The 12327-nt window shown below is 38.0% G+C and overlaps 1 protein-coding gene across 1 annotated transcript in view; it reads right to left on the reverse strand.

Annotated features, from left to right (window-relative positions):
- Positions 1 to 2394: 2394 nt before the first annotated feature.
- Positions 2395 to 12327, reverse strand: part of aadac (arylacetamide deacetylase) — a 36597-nt gene continuing 26664 nt past the window's right edge. Inside the window, exons 4-5 of the mRNA XM_039757820.1 lie at positions 5398 to 5569; positions 2395 to 3570 (exon numbers count right to left, since the gene is read on the reverse strand). Coding sequence (XP_039613754.1) covers positions 2971 to 3570; positions 5398 to 5569 — 772 coding nt within the window. The 3' untranslated portion in view covers positions 2395 to 2970. The remainder of the gene's footprint in view (positions 3571 to 5397; positions 5570 to 12327) is intronic.

Here is a 12327-nt window from a genome sequence, read left to right on the forward strand (position 1 = left end):
TTACCTCATTCTAACCTTGGAAAATCAAGTTGGTGGTTCCTCTAAGATGAGGCAGAGCTCACAAGCTTAAATTTTAAGTACATTTGGTTAACCCTTGAGTTACCTTAGTCCTTTTCTTTATGTTTAATAATTCTTTCTGTTATGGCTTTCTTATATATAAACTTGTAAGTTCTTGTAAGTTCTGACAGATTACTAAATATTAAATAAAATCATATCTCTTCCATTCAGTATTTTAAAGGTGAACTTTAAAAGGTGAACATTACAACATATAAAATATTTCTAAGAACTTAGGAAGTAAAGCATGAGCACCATGACATACACTACACCTTGGGTTTTGCATGCATTTTTCTTTCTAATTTTCTGCCACATTTCTATTACCCTTTTGAGGACCATTGGTAAAAATGAAGTAAACTGATCAGGACACCAATAAATAAACCCAAAAATATTTGCATTCTCTTTATAAACCTCATTTTGAGATTTGTCTTTCATTCTTTTTTGCTATAGCATGAATATGTTACTCTAGGTAAATTTTGGGGTAGCAATTAGATACTTACTCTTTCATAACTCACTGATCATCTGTATTTTATTTATCCACTATTTGACCCAGCTTAATTTAACTCAGAGTGGGGTTGTGAGATGACGAAAACTAATAAAGCAATCCAAGTCAGTGTACCAGTCTATTACCGGGCATATTCAACCACACACCCACATCAAATCCATTTAGAATTACCAAAGAACCTGCATGACACTTCTTTGGCTAATATCACATGAGAACCACACTGACATTGGGAGAAGGTGCAAATATTTTAAAGACTGATGGCATCATAGCTACTCTTATTTAACAGTAGTACTATCTGTGTCTCTGAAATGGAATAAATAGGTTTGTAAATCTAATGAATAATTCCTGTTTTTTATAGGGTGTTACACATGCCTGCCTAAGGATCACCATCCAAGCTCTTCTCAGGTATATGATACCACCCCGGGCTGAGAGGGGTGCCATCTCTAACTCCCTTATCATTTTTTACCTCTACAGTGTTGAGAAACTGCCCTGTGAGGGCAACTGACTCTACCCCTTCCAGTCCCTGGGCTTTAAAAAGGTGACCGCCAAGAAAGGACTAATCATTTGACAGAGAGATGACCTGAGCAAAGGAACTCCACATTTTTCGACCTTACGATAGAGCCTGATTAACAATGGCCACACTGCTCTGTTTTCATTTTCACACCATCATTTGTCTGTTTTGTCTATAGGAACTGAGAGTAAGTGGTGAGGGCCGGGTTGGCACCCCAAAAGTCTTCCATTATTTGACCTATTTTTACCTTGGATGACTACAAGGGAAGTGCATTGAGATCTTTGTCTTATTTATAATGGAAGTCTAAGAACAACTTTTATTTTGACCACATATCTAAAGTCTTTCACAGTTACAGTGATTCAGTGCAGATGCCAATGAAGCACAACAAGTATGCCCTTGGGGTATAACATTATGCTGCCACGGATTCTAGATCTTGGCCTGCCAACATACACAAGCTTAATTCAAATAAAAAGTCAAAGCATTGTACAAACTATATTCACTGACTTCAGTCCAATAATTATTTAACTGAGCTTATTGGCGCTAATTACTGTAACATTGATTGTTGTAATTGATTCTAAATAATAAAAGCATTAAAGGGAAGTACTTTCCATTTAAATTCAATAGAAAAAAATGACATGTTCAGCTCATTGTGATCTTCTTATTGAGTGTAATTAAATGTATATTTAATTATTAAAATGTTCTGGAGTGCAGTGTTAATTTTTGCACAAAGGGATTGTAAATGAGTATGAGTACACTGTCAAGGATTACCAGTGCAGTTTTCTGTACAAATCACAATGGCACACATGAAAAGAGACACCAGTCATAAACCTAATAGAGATAATCAAGTGCTGTCAGATTAAAGGCAATAACATCTGTTCATTTAATATCACGATACTCAATGAGCAATAAAAAGAATGGATGATTAATCTTTTTTTCTGCAGTCTTGTATGAAATATTCTTTATCCCAGAAGAATGATTTGAAAATATTTGCTTAATTCTTTTAAAATACTACCTATCATCATTTCATTTGACAGATATCTGCTAGAGGATTCCCACAAAGATGAATCTCCATTTATGAAGCACAGGCTGAAGCAAGTCTCAATAGTATAATTATAAGTTCTCTTAAATAAAAGAAACATTTAACAGCAGCCTAAAACCAAAGAATGATTTTCAGAAACTAGTAACATTGAGGAGATTTAGAACATGCAGTAAGTTTACTTAATGGTTTAAATCTAGAAGATGGTTTCACATCAAGAATGAAACATAACTGAATATACTGTAAATGTAAAAAAGAGCAGCAAAGTCTGGACTGTCATGTATTCGGCTTAAATTTTATTTAAATCATGATTACCAAGCCAACCATCTGACTACACATATGAGCTGCCATACATAAACAGCATCCTTTACCTTCCGCTAACAGGTAGGTGGCTTTTTCACTCAGTTAATGAAAGAAGAAGTACACTTTGAAGGGCACTGATCTAGCAAAACAGCTTGCTCTCAAAATGACCTCAATGCCACTTAAGTCGTGGGAAAATTGTTAATCCACTGTGAGAGCTGAATTCAATAATATATTACATAATACATTATAGTAGATGGTGGGAAAGCACTTGATAAAATTTACATTAATGTTTTGATCACAGACAAAGCAGATGGAACAAGTCAACACTTTCTCCATTTTGTTCTAATAACATTTCAGTTTTAGTCTAATACTTTTCTGAATATCTTGGGTAGACAATAAATGAAATGGTAGTACCATATGAAATTTCACACTTAACTAATCCACCATCCCTCCAAAATAAACAAGATAAATAATTGCTCCATAGATTACATTTCATTGCACCTAAATGGTTTCTCAGCCCTGCCTTACTGAATAACCTGCAAACTCTGAAATGGTCCAACTTTACAAGTTTTTATTCAGCCAATTAATATAGTTTTCTGTCATTTCATGTGCAATTTTAAAGCTGAATGGCAACATTGTGAACATCATAGCCCCATGAAACCCCTTACCATAATGATCATGGTGAACCTGCACCCCAGCCCTCCTCAGCCTTGTTACATACATGACTCCATCATCTCGCAATACATCATATTCACATGTCATGATATACGCTTTTGGTAAAACTCGAAGTTTGTCATCATCGACCAGAAGGGGTGAGGCTCTGGTGTCTGAGATGCTTTCAGATAGGTCCTTACTGTCAAAGTAGGGATCTGAGTATGTGTATTTTTGGCGATAATTCTCTGGTAGATAAATGCTCCAATTTGCAAACTTCATGAGCTGTATGGATTTTAAACTGTTATGTCGATTTTCCAACATGGCATAGTAGAGAGTTTTATCACTGGTGAAGTACTCACTCCAGAATCTGATCATCATTATCTTTGGTAGAATAGGCATGAATTCATTCTGCTGATATGAAGGTGTCTTCATGTCAAGTGCTTGAAGAACAGGGTAGAGAAGAGCTTGAGCCTTTAGATCCAGTTTGATGTCACGGTCTTCTTGAATCTATAAAATAATTTTTTTTTTGTATTTATAAAAAATTTTCATGCACACGTGAAGACACTCATTGAAATACTTGGTATTATTACTTGAAAGGGAAATATGCAAGTAAATCCAAAAGGAAAATTAGATTAGCCTGTCTTAAACAGGGCGGCATGGTGGTAGTGCTGCTGCTTCGCAGTTAGGAGACCTGGGTTTGCTTCCCGGGTCCTCCCTGCATGGAGTTTTCGTGTTCTACCCGTGTCTGCGTGGGTTTCCTCAGGGCGATCCGGTTTCCTCCCATAGTCCAAAGACATGCAGGTTAGGTGGATCGCTGATTCTAAATTGTCCCTAGTGTGTGCTTGGTGTGTGGGTGTGTTTGTGTGTGTCCTGCGGTGGGTTGGCACCCTGCTCAGGATTGGTTCCTGCCTTGTGCCCTGTGTTGGCTGGGATTGGCTCCAGCAGACCCCCGTGACCCTGTGTTCGGATTCAGTGAGTTGGAAAATGGATGGATGGATGGATGTCTTAAGCAGCGGGTACTGGAATTCTGTGTGGGTCTTATTTTCAAGGACTATACCAGGCAACAATAAAATCACACCCATACCATCACATTGCTCAATTTTTACAGCAGATTTTAGTGGCAGACTTCATCTACATAATCTTATCAATTTGTGAGCAGTTGTGGTACACCCATATGACCACCAGTCTTTTAGACTGACATCCCTAGTGACTCTATCCAACCAGCTTATGAACTGCCCTGACTAAAGCAAGCAGGTGTGATTGTGTCTTAAGTGAGAGAGGTGGGTTGAGGTGGAATGTGTGCACAGTAAAAGGGATGATAACCAACGAGGACAATGAATATACAGTAATGCAATTGCAAGGATTAATAAATGTGGGTGTTGTAGACCTTGCAAGCAGAAGAGAGAATCATTTTTCTGATGTTTCATCTTTTATGTACCACGACAGAATGGAAAAAAGTAATAATGAGCCAAGTTTGAGGCTGAAGTCGACATACCTTGAGAGCGCCATCTCTGTCAGGCAACAAGTTATTGCTGTCAGAAAATGGAGCAAGCTCACAATATTTTGGAAACATGAAACTGTGCTGGAAAGTTGTCAAGTAATTTGTTATCCCCTGCAATTTCTAGACATGTAATTTGACATCCTCTGGCAACAAGATCAGCAACTGTAGTTGTTAAGTTTTACATCTCCTCTAATCAGAAGATGTTAATGAGATTTTCATCTTAAGATAGAGAGTGGCTGCCCACAACCCACAGTAGGAAAAGATAAGCATGAGAAAATGACACTGTGTCCAGTCACTAAATTGAGCCCACCTGCACATTTTGCAGTAATTTTACATTAATCAGTTCTCTCAATCCACAGGTTTCTTACACTAATTTTGATTGATCTTAAGATCCTGTAAGTTAGTTCTACACATCATGTGTAAATTTTGCACATTCACAATGCCTATGGAGGTTTTCCACCAAAGACAGGATATTTAGCCAAATTGGTTAATTAAAATGGCTCCTTGTAAAGGTTTGGCACAGTAGGCCCTACGATGGACTGGACCCCTGATCAAAACTGGTTCTTGCCTTATTGCAGGGAGACATTCCACCCATTCCCAGTCCAAGCCTGATAAAAACAGATTTGACAATGTTATATTATATTATGTTATGAAGAACAACAAAATTAACAGACCTTTAGCTTCACATAATAACACTGGCTTCAACAGTATATCATTTTCATTAATGAATCTGATTTAAAACCTTTGCCTGTTCACACAGTTGCCAGAGCCAAATTACCTAAGAGTACACACACACACATTAATCTGAATGAACATAAATGGGAATAATTTACCTGCTGAGCAACTGCAGCTGCCAGATTTCCTCCCGCACTATCTCCAGAAACAGCAATTCGAGTGGCATCCACAGAATACTGGGCGAGGACCTGTTCTTGCAGAAAGTGTTTCACTGCATGGTAAGCATCATTAAATGGAGTGGGAAAATGGTGCTCTGGGGCCAATCTGTACCTGCAAGGCAAGAAGAAGAGATACATTTTCAGTAGTGTTTCTGGACCAGTGGTTTTTAAAATATCTGCTTCAAGTGTACTACTTGAAACTGTGCAGTATTAGTTCCAGTACTATAAGTCAGTGTTTCTATGTTTGCAAAATAATTCTGGTAAAAAGGTTTCTGCTGGTAAGTACAGCTGCCTTTCACACTTTTGTCTATTTATCTATCCTTCATTTGATCTCTTCATCTATTTATGACCCATTCATTTCAGTAAAGATTCACTGGGAGGCCATACCTATCTCACCATTAAATGTAAGGGAAAAACAAGTGTGGATGAATTTTTTGTGCCATATTTGCATGAAGAATTCATCTATAAGTTGATCGGCACTGTATTAATATTTGAGGATTACTAGCAATAAATTAATACATTTAATGAACAGGTAGGGTTAAGGGTGCTTGAGTCCTTCACAAAGTCCATCCTGCTTTTATATGACTGTAACACCTTTAGTAGAACAGGCCTCTCTTACTGGTCTGCACAACCTACATTTCATTAGAGTGACTAGTATTAAAAATGCTAATTGCATTGTCGCTTAAAGATATTGCTTTTGAGTCTTGGGTATGTAAACCTGGAATTTGATGGCAAAGACTGAAAAAATGCCAGCAGAGGATGGTTGCTATGTGATAAAGTTAAGCTGGCCTTCTTTCAAGGCTTTTCCTTCTAAATGGCAGCTCTCAAATATTAAAGAATGGTAGTCACACTCAAGTATAAATTTGCTTGCTTCAGTCATGGGCCTGTCCCCATCATGTTCTACCACCAGAGTTTCAGACCAGGTTTCTTATGTGAATATAGAACTCATCCCATACTCATCCTAGAACACCATTGCCTTAAGCAATACATTAACATGCCTACGGGTTTGAAAGCTGTAAAACAGGGGTCCTCAGGTTGTTCCTGTAGAATGATAGAAAGCACATCTTTATGTTCCCAAGCCTCTTAATTTATTGGAAGTCAGTTACTGTTGCTTACATTTTGGTAACTCAAGTGTTACGATTCTCAATGTTTTTTTTTTTGTCTTAAACAGCTGAATTCTGTTTTGAATTTGTTCTTGATTTCTTAGCCAGCTGTTAATTTACAATGAGACGCAAATAACAAAAGAGACAAAAGTTATAATCTAATTTGGTCCTATTTACACCTTCGTCTGTTTGTCATGAAAATGACTGATCTGCTCCAAGCTACAAACCATTTGGAGTAAATATTTGGTAAGGAAAAATCATATAAGAATGACCAGGGGCCTCATGTATAATGCTGTGCATAGAATTCACACTAAAACATGGTGTATGGTCAAAAGTGGAAATGTGCGTATGCACAAAAAAATCCAGATGCATAAATCTGTGTGTACACCAAGTTCCACACACTTCCTTTTTACAAATCCCAACGAACATAAAATTTAACACATGTGCATGGACCTACAGCCCCACCCCAAATCCTCCCAGAATTTTGCATATTTTAATATGCAAATCAATATAAGTATTACCTTCCATTCAGTGTTTGGTTAAAAAACAATGGAAAAGGCACATGAAAAAAGAAGAATTTCAGCAAATACTAAGTGGAGGCAAAGAAAAATGTACCATTTGTTGGCTTGCGCAGTGGTATAAGCAACAAAAGCGTGGTGGAGACACTTGAAGGTTTAAGTTCAGAAAGTTGCACAGTACCCGAAAGAAAAAAAAAGTGTTCAGCTATCACAGTCAACAAGAAAAGGCAAGTCATAGCCCACCATCAGTTTATTCTGTTTCAGACAATATTACAAAAGCTGACCCCCGTGCGATGCTCGGGCGGTGATGGTGCTGGCTATCCACACACCTCTGCCTTGGAAACCACTGGGAGGCCATCTCGCTGTGTGGTGACGGATGCTGTTCTAGAGTCACAAAATCCAATAGTGGATGCTGCCAGATATGTGGCCATTGAACTAAGGAAAATAAAGGATGTACTATGTGATACTGACCACAAATTAAATGAACTGGTTAAAAAATAAATGCTGCATCTGATTACCTGTTTTTACATTCAGATAATTACATTCAAACAAACCTGTAACGCTGTCCGATCTAGTGGATCACTTGGTGGGTCAGGGTCAGGTTCATCATAACACATCACTTCAGGGACATACTTGCACACTGCGACACATTGTCTGTGCACTATATAGCAGCACATTAATATAGTGGAAATGCTTTCTATTTACATAAGCAACTTCATTCTCTGAAGGTGCCTTTATAGTGTAGTGATGGCACCGAGCGCCACAACAGATTGATTTTCTGCTCTTTACTTTGAGCTGACTTGATATCCTTAAAAGGACTGCTTGCTTTTTGCAGCACTAGTTGGAAAAAGCACCTGAGACTGTGTGGATCTGCCATTTGTATAGGTTCTCCAGCTATATATGATGTATTGCCAGCTCATTCTTTTATTGATTCATCCCTGGTTATGTAACTTGTCCAGCACCGTCGCAATAGCAATGTGCATGCAGTTGACCACTCCGATTACATAATACCATCCTATACAGCTGGCATGGTGTGACTCAGTGATGTTTGTGAAGTACCCGATCAGCCAGTAAGTTCACAATGAAAAGCTCCTATGGCTAAAAACCCGAGAGTGGATAGAAATTGCAAAAGAGCAGGTAGAGCACAATTTGTCAAAGTCTGCCTTTGTAAAGCCAGTGCCAGTTCAGCACAGAGTTCCAAGAGGATAGCTCTTGGAAATCGAAATCAACTTAGAAACCTGTCATCATCATCTGTAAATATGTGGTCTCTTCCAAATCCTCCATTTGCAATGTCTTCTAACAATGATAAAGCAGCCATGGAAGTTGGAATAGTTTGGCCATTACGTGCACCATTATATTGTTGTTACAGAATGATTATAATCAAATGAATAAAATTTGTAAATGATATGCAATTAATTTCGGTACATCTGATAAAACCTGCATCATAGATGCGAATCTAAAAAAGAAAAGCAGACCACAGAAACTATAACATTGCTTCAATGAAGGGTGCCGCCAGTTTGCAAAACCAAGCAGAAACTTATGTATGCATGGGGGGGTGGGGGGACCCTCCTGTGAAAATGTGCATAACTTTACACCAAGTTTAGTTTTTATACAACTCAATGTGAGCGTGGAGATGGGCGTACACAACATTTTTTTGCGTACGCACCATTTATACATGAGGCCCCTGATGTGATAGAATGAAAAGTATTAGCAAACTCAAATAAGTTTTGTAATTGTCAAGAATGGGCTTCTGAATAAGCAACTAGGTTTGAACAAAAACCTGTAGATATTATGGCACTCAGGGACTGAACATGAAGAGCCCTTTTACAAAATGTAAAACTTGGAATTCATTCTTTAGCACACTTTTCAGTAGGTTGCTTGTGGCTTTGAAAGAATTGCTATGTTTTTAATATGCTGGCTTTTCTCCACAAATGTTCTTACAATATGTGTATATTCCACCAAGAAATTGGAGTAAGTAACAGAATAATAATACAATATTCAATGACCATGTAATTAGTTTATGCATTTAATTAAGGTAAAGGGCAGAGTGTTTAATTGTATTCTAAATGTATACTGTTTGCAGGTAAAACAGAATATAAACAGCATGTCTCTTCTTGTGTGCTGCTTTAAGGAAGAAAGCAGATTTTTGCATTTATTTATTTATTTTTTAGTGAAACACTTCTTTAATGCTTAGTTTTAGAATCAGTAGACATACTGTAGTTCTAAAGTAAAAAGCTGCCAGCAAGTCCAACTATCTGTTTATCTAGCATATTTGTGCATCAGACTGAATTTCTGTATCACTAGAGGGCAGCATCTGTCTCTTCGGTCTTGGCACACTAATACTATCAACTTTAACAGATTCAATCTGCTTATATTCTCAAACCAGCTTCATCCAATTTAATGTCACAGGGAGCCAGAGCCTCTCCCAGGAGCACAAGGCAGGACACAAACATGGATATGGCCTTATATAAAACATGAAAGCAAAAAATGAAACTCTGTATTTAATGCATTCCTGTTTTACATTGTGCTACATATTAATTGAACATGAAAGTAGGAATTTCACTCTACTCCGTACATGTGATAATGCTACTTCTAAACTGTACAGCTTGTTTCATTAAAATAAATAGTTAGGTCAATTATAGTATGAAATATGGGAGCAATACTATCAAAAATTGCAGAAATGCAGATATATATATATATCTTTATATATACAAGCTGCCTTCATTACTTTCATTTTTGTCTACATGCAACATGGGGTCCTATCCACTGCTGGTACAAAGGAGAAACATGCAACCAGAGTGATCACTTAATCTCACCAATCAAGAAATTGTCCATCTCCAAGGGAAACAGATAATTCCTTGTTCTGTCATTGGCATTTCTTTTTCATTAATCAATGAATGTATAGATTGACAAATTAATTATAATTATCTTATTGAGTAAGGTTTAGTATGTAACAGAGCAGACTAGTTATTTATGTTATTTGATTTAAGTTTTTCAGTGATGATACTTTTCATGCTACAGTCACTCTTGTAAAATAATCATTTACATGAGGGCTGGTTGAAAACCAATGAGATTGTCCCTGTTGCTCTTTCAGTGAGGTAGACATGGGAATGCTTTGCAGGTGTTTGTGAATGGCATACATCGATGTGTGTGAACCTGCAGTTGGAACACCACATTCTTCAGCATTCTGTCACACCAAGTGAAAGCACCTGAAATGTGTTGTTATGGCGGATGGAAATAACATTGTTGTGAGAGAAGGACAGAGGTATGGGATTGAATTTTGTGTTGAACTTGGGAAGAGCAGTAATGAAACTCTTAAAATGTTGCAGCAAGCTGAATTTTGGTGGTGGAAGCAGGTTAAGTTCAGTAACACGTGAGTTGTAGATGAAGCCAGTTCAGGGAGTCTCTCCTCTGTGGTTACAGATGTGAAGATTGCCAAGGCTAACAAACTGTTATAAAACTAAACCTAATAAGTGCCAATTTGACTGTAATAAGACGTGTATAAGTCAGGATGGGTGTGTGAGTGAAGACTGGCTACTGCGTAGTAAATCATTCTGTTTGAGACAGAATTTTTCATCTGTGAAATGAAAACAGTTTAACAGATGATAGGTGGATGGATACATGAATTAACTGTTTTTAAATATACCTGGTAATACACACAGGTATTTCAGTGCTTAGAACTTACTGTATGTTAGAAGTAATACTGTAAATGTTTTGGCCTGTATCATTTAATTGTAATATCAATTTGGTTTTATTCCACTTATCCAGTTCTACTGTATGTTGTGGCAAGTTACTTCCTGTCCTGGCATCAAACTCCCTTTGATGAGGTAGTAGTCCATCATTAAATTCACAAAATCAAAGTGTTAGCAGTTGAAATAACCACATATTTGACACAGACTCACACAATCACAGAGAAAGAGGAGAATGTAAAAAATCGAAAGAAGAACTGTTCTGGCCCAGAATCAATCCACAGTCGCAGTATGGTTGCTACACAGCCTGTCACAATTAGTCACAATTTTATCTTTGAGTGACTATTCATTGTGAAAGAAATAACAGCAACAACATTTATTTAGATAGCACATTTTCATGCAAACAATGTAGCTCAAAGTGATTTACAAGATGAAATAAAAATAAAGCTAATATAAAACATAAAAAAAACAGATTAGGCAATAATATTATACAGTATGTAACAAATAAAAAGAAAAGAAAGAAAAGAAACGATTCTGAACAATGGCGCTTGTGGATAGCGGCTGGGTGTGGTACCCGGGACTACGCCTCCTCTGGACCACGAGAGGGCAGCTGCCCTGGTTGGTATGGGGACCAAGGGAACAGAGCATGGAAGCTCAACCCTGTAGGGGCCCGAGGTCACCGCCAGGGGGCACCCAGATGCCTGAAAAGCCCTGGATGTCAGCACTTCCGCCACACCCGGAGGTGCTGGGGAAAGGAAAACCAGGGACACCTGGAGTGCTTCCAGGTGCTCACGTGGCACTTCCGCCACACCAAGAACTGCCACCAGAAGCTCATCAGGAGGCAGCAGGAGCATGGCCGGGTGAACATTAAAGGGGCTGCCTCCCTCCATTCGATGGCAGGAGTCGGGTAGAAGAGGACGAAACCTGGAGGAGAGGAGTGGAGGCGGTCACAAAGAGAGGCATTGGAGAAAGAGGCCTGGACTAAGGGTGATTGGTGGAGGGGCACTGGGTTGTGCGATACTGTTGTAAATAGGAATATGAATAAACGTGTGTTTGGGTTTGAACAATCGGTGTCTGCCTGTCTGTGTCCGGGCTGTTTTCCACACACTGTAAAGAAAATGATGAGTTATAAATAATAACAGTAATAACCAGTGTTTTTATGTTGTATATTCTACCTATTTTCATTGCACAGACTCTTGGTTAGCAAATCCCACTCCTCTTTGGGGAGTTTTGACATTACTTATTTTTTTTTGCATGACTCCGACTTTTTTGCTAGCCCTGATGCTTTATTTACATCACTGTATAACAATACGTTATCCCATATGCTGTCTACCAGCTTACTTCTGGACAGTATAAAATGGGCTTTGCTGTGAGTCAGCCACATTTACTTTCTGAGCCAAAACTTAAGCTGTTAAAACAATCAAAAAGGTAATGCAGTAGAAGAAAATGATCTTCCTTTGTTCCTTTGTATTTTTCCTTTTTAATTACAGTCCTGTTATCTATTTAAGCCTTTACCTGTACAACTTTAATTTCTATTGTTAAAGTCTCCAAGAAAGAAAA

The sequence above is a fragment of the Polypterus senegalus genome, chromosome 1 (assembly GCF_016835505.1).
Source record: "Polypterus senegalus isolate Bchr_013 chromosome 1, ASM1683550v1, whole genome shotgun sequence".
Classification (NCBI taxonomy): Eukaryota; Metazoa; Chordata; class Cladistia; order Polypteriformes; family Polypteridae; genus Polypterus; species Polypterus senegalus.